This window comes from Phragmites australis, chromosome 5 (assembly GCF_958298935.1).
Source record: "Phragmites australis chromosome 5, lpPhrAust1.1, whole genome shotgun sequence".
Taxonomy (NCBI): domain Eukaryota; kingdom Viridiplantae; phylum Streptophyta; class Magnoliopsida; order Poales; family Poaceae; genus Phragmites; species Phragmites australis.
The window spans coordinates 20285288-20290319 of NC_084925.1; the positions used below are offsets into that span (position 1 = coordinate 20285288).

The 5032-nt window shown below is 44.9% G+C and overlaps 1 protein-coding gene across 1 annotated transcript; it reads right to left on the minus strand.

The window, feature by feature from the left end:
- Positions 1-1041: 1041 nt before the first annotated feature.
- LOC133917858 (uncharacterized) lies at positions 1042-1605 on the minus strand. The gene is made up of 2 exons (XM_062361688.1): positions 1418-1605; positions 1042-1321 (listed from the first exon to the last, which is right to left on the minus strand). Exons 1-2 carry the CDS (start codon positions 1603-1605, stop codon positions 1042-1044), a joined length of 468 nt encoding a protein of 155 aa, XP_062217672.1.
- Between the last annotated feature and the right edge of the window lie 3427 nt (positions 1606-5032).

A 5032-nucleotide genomic window follows, 5' to 3' on the forward strand; every position in this document is an offset into this window, starting at 1 on the left:
CACATAGAGTTATTGAATAGGCTAGTAGTTTGTATAAGCTTAGTCGATTGCAACAAAATCAATGTCAGAGAAAGCCTAGTTCATTGCAGACATGCTATTCTTCATGGAAGGTATACAATAACGATAAAAATCCTTTAGACATTAACGGTGACTAGCATTGCAACTGACAGAACTAAAACTCACATTATGTTACATTATGATGCCTAACATAGCAACTGACATGACTTAAACGCATGTTACACTACATTATGATGACTGACCTGCCAACGACGACACATGATCTAGACGGAAAATGATGACCGATCTACTGTTCTCCATGACGACTCCATAGGTGCTCCACCAGATAATCATGCAATTGGTGGTGTAATACTCGGTTCCTGATTGCTTTAGCAACTTCTATGTACTGGAGGGTGGCTTGGTCTGAATCGTGACCCACTGTCGCTTTCTCGCCCATATAGTCATACACCTCCTCCACATCGGTGCTGCACCTCTCGTCCTCAATTATCATATTGTGCATTATGACACATGTGGTCATAATGTTGGGCAGTGTGCTTTCATTCCAAACTCTTCCCGGATGGCGAATTATGGCGAACCTCGACTGCAGGACGCCAAATGTGTGTTCAACATCTTTTCAGACTGATGCTTGCATGGAGGAGAAATGCACGCTCTTGTTCCTCCTTGGTACTGAAATTGGCTTCACTATGGTCACTCATTCGGGGTAAATTCCATCACCTAGGTAGTAGCCTATGTCATATGTGTTACCGTTAATGGTGTATGACACAGGAGGCGCAGTCCCGTCTGTGAGCCTGTTGAAAATGTTAGATCAATGCAAAACATTTATGTCATTCAGACTACCGGGCATTCCAAAGAAAGCATGTTATATACATAGATCGTACGACGTAACCGCCTCCAAAACTATGGAGGGTTTGCGTGTATGACAGGTCTATGCGCTATGCCATGCTTTTAGGCAGTTCTTCCAAATCCAATGCATGCAGTTGATACTCCCTAGCATCCCGAGGAACCCTCTCTGCTCGCCAATAGCTAATAGTCGAGCAGTATCCTCTGCAGTGGGAGCGCGAAGGTACTAATTGAGAAAATCAAGACCACAACTTCCACAAACTTTGTTAGGGCGAGCATCGCTGTGCTATCATCCATTGCATCTACACTAACTCCATATGCCAGTTGCCGTATGGCAACTGTCATCTTTTGGAGGAGGCTTAGGCCCAGCTTCCCAGTGACATCCCTCTTCTGCAAAAACCATGGGTCGTGGTTCTCCACAACAGCGGCAATTCTCAAGAACAATGGGCGACTCATCCGAAATCTTACAGGGTGAATAGTTGTTAGTATGCATCACAACCTATAAATGTGTTAGTAGGGAAGATGGTCTCACATATGATGGAATAGTGTATCACCATACATTGGGGTGTTGGCAAAGTAGTCCCTGAATAGCCTAGCAGCACCTTCCTGGTGCCCACGGTCTATGACCTCATGCTCTAGCACGGAGCCATGTTGATGCGTGCGACCTTGGGCAGCAAGCTCTCCCTCCTCGATGATGAGCAGCAGCATCAATTCGTCTTTATCGTCGCTTGAGTCCGATGGGAACATGAACGGATATTCGGATGTAGACGAGCTTGTTGTATAAATGTGAAATGCAGAGGCAATTGTGCCTCTCTTCTTTGGTAGCTGTCCTCTTTTATAGCGATGATAGTCTTCTCGAGCAAGCAACTCGCGCCTAGCTTCCCATGCAATCTACCAGGCATGTGCTAAATTGCTTCCACGGTAAGACTTATGATCACGAAGGCAGCATACATGTGGTTCCTGGCTTGTACGAGAAGAATCTTGCACAACAAGCCACCTAGGAAATGGGTTTGAAAATAAGACCATTTATGTACAAAATACATGTACATATTGTTGGTTTATTATTGGTTGCTGTCATGAAATGGATAGCGTGCGTGTAGCTCTGCTCTTCGGATTTGGGAAAACAATGAAGCAGAGAAGATAGTGGTACAGAGATTGATGGTGGAAAAAGTTTGGGTTAGAGGCGTAGCGATCATTCTTCTCCCTGTAAAAAATACATGTACAATGTATACACATCATGTATTGTGACTGTATTGTATGCGTGTGATAGTTATGAGGAAATGATATAATATTAGAAGTCTATTAGAAAAGAAAATGGAGAAGGGATGATGTTGAAGTGCAGAAACCTAAAGGGAATAAATTAAAAAGAAAATCTGTTCCGAAAGAGATTTTGGATTGGGAAGAAAAGAAAATACTTGGAAATAGTCTAACGAGCAACAAGGTGCAGTGCAGTGCAGTGCAGTGCAGCCCGCACTTGCCCCCGTGTCCATCCATCCCCATCAGCCACCAGGCGATCTTGTTTCCGTATCACATGGACGGCAGACATCACTGTCCCTCCCGTGAATTCAAGTGCATGGGGCAGTACTGCAAACCACACCCGACCTGGTGAGGGCCGGTCCTGGACCCGGAGTGCGCAGCCGATGCAATGGCTAATGACCATGTTCATCGGGCATGGAAAGGTTGGAAGCACTCCACATGGCGGCTATGTGGATGTGGTGACGCGCATGAGAACCTGGCCCCGAATTGACAGGGCTGCCTGGTGCTTGCCTGCTACCAGCGTGCTCTGCCGGTTAATCCTCATCCCGTTCTCCTGTGGCTGATGGTTTGCCTGTTGCAAATTTGTAACTGGAGGGAAATTGGAGCAGCTGGCGTGCCGTGACTTTGTGAATCTTAAGTCAGACTAAACGCCAAAGCAACACAGCATGATAAGTTCGACTGATTGATGTCATGCAGTTGCAAACCAGTGAGAACTAAGATTTATTTTGTACGCGCTAGCTTTGTAAGCAGCAAAATATGTAGGCTGCAATACTACGAAAGCAATTTTTAGAGGCAGGTCAAAATCTTTTTTTATAGGCGTTTAACCAATTCACCTAGGATTAAAGGCCCGCGAAAATGAACGATTTTCACAGGTGCAAAATAGATCGTCTGTGGAAAACCATTTTCACAGACGATAGGATAACCGCCTGTGGAAATGGTTTTCCACATGCGGTCCTCTTATGGAACCGCATGTGAAAAACTTTTCCACAGGTGGCCCAATAAGGATCCGCCTGTGGTATGTATTTCTTAAGAGAAAAATAATGATCATATATTTTATTCCCTCCAGATTTCACATTGTTTCAATACAGATTTCAACATCACAGATTTCAATATTTAACACAAGTACAATAATATTCACAAGTATTTTTATCTTGAATGGTCTGGGTCACCTCTATGGTCTCGGGGCTTTGGAAGGCCTGAGCATAGATCCAATTCCTCTTTCGCTCGTCACAATTTTTCAAAGGATTGGGTTTCCCAGCCCGGGTAGCCTCTTCTTCTTGCCTCCTCCACTTAGGAATTTTGAGGGCGTACCCAGACGATCCCAGGTGATGGGTGTGCTTGTTCTTCTTCGCAAGGTGCTTGAACGATTCACCTAGTTTGATAGCCTCAGGCGTGGTCTTCTGCCTAACAAACTCTGTCCATTGGTCTAGCGTAATCTTTCCGTATTTAGTAAAGGGTACCAAGTTCTTCTTCACGAAGTCCTTATTCAGCTCACTCTTCCAGTCCTAGAAGCTCTTTCCCGTAGTTTTCAATGCATTCTGTTTGGCTACTTCCTCTGTTCCCGAGGGGAATCGGATGGTTCTCTGCAATGTTGCCCACAGGAACTCCTTTGTCTCATCCGGCAGCAATCGCCAATCAGTTATAGTTATTGGGACGTACTCCTTGACAAGAAATCCGCAATTGTTGCGGAATTTGGTGCAGGCTTCACGAGGTGCAACAGGCTCTCCTTCAACACCGACTTGTGTAATCGTATAAATGCCAGACAACAACTTCTTTCTGCTACACTCGCCACGTCTTCGTTTCAGCGTACCTCCAGAGGGACCCGAAGTTTCGGGCATAGAGGGAGCAGAAGGTTGTGGCGCAGATGATCGACGCGAAGATCTTTGCTCCCTCACCCTCTAGAGAGAAAAAAAGGAGAGTTCAAATAAACAAAAAAATATTCCTCCATTTAAAAAGTATAATATTCATTGACTCAACTAAATACCTCTTCGGCGGGATCGTAGTTGTTGTCACTTTCCCGACGTCGGATCTCCCTATCGCACGGAATAGGGCTCGAGCTGTGATACGAGCCCGAGCTTTCACTACTGTCTGAGGATGGCTGGTGCGGGCTTGGGATCCTATCCGACCTCCTGCTTGCATCCGCCCCATCTTGTGCCGGGGCGTCCTCTATTGGGAGCGGCCTCTGTGCCAGGGAGCCCTCTATTGCGAGCATCCTCTGTACCGGGGACCCCTCTATTGTGAGCGGGCTTGGGCTCGAATCCGACCTTCTGCTTGCTTCTGGTTTCTTAGGGGTAATTATCCTCTTATGCCTCATGGTACTTACTCGACCACTGTATTATTATTACCTAGAAAGATACCATTGTGAAGCAAGATGCAATAATATTATTTTAGAGGAAGGAAAAAGAATCAATCTATGTGTTTTAAACAAATTGTTGATAAATTTTGATGACATTTTGACAGATCCTAAAAGATTCGCTACGTCGTTGTCTTCTCTACTCAATCCTAAAAGATCCTTGGAGTCCTCGCCAGTGCGACAACCCATGGCCTTTTCCCCACTGTTCTGCATCTCCGGTCGATCTCGTGCTGTCTAATGAGGGAGTACGAGCTCCGTGAGCTCCGTAAGCTCATACTCCCTCGTTAGAGAGCAGGAGATCGAGCAGATACTAATCTTGCGCAAGATACCAATCTTACTGCTCAATTTTGTCGCATAGAATGAATGGGTATAGTAGCTAGACTGGATCTTGAAAATACATAGCATTCAAAAGAAGTATATTTTATTTAGAATGACATACAGAACAATTTTGTTTTGAGTAGTAGTTATATGGTATCTCTTGAACAAAAATGTTTTTGTCTAGCTGATCATAATTTGTCGCTAAAAAAGGTGTCTACTCACTTGACATACAAAATGTTTATGAAC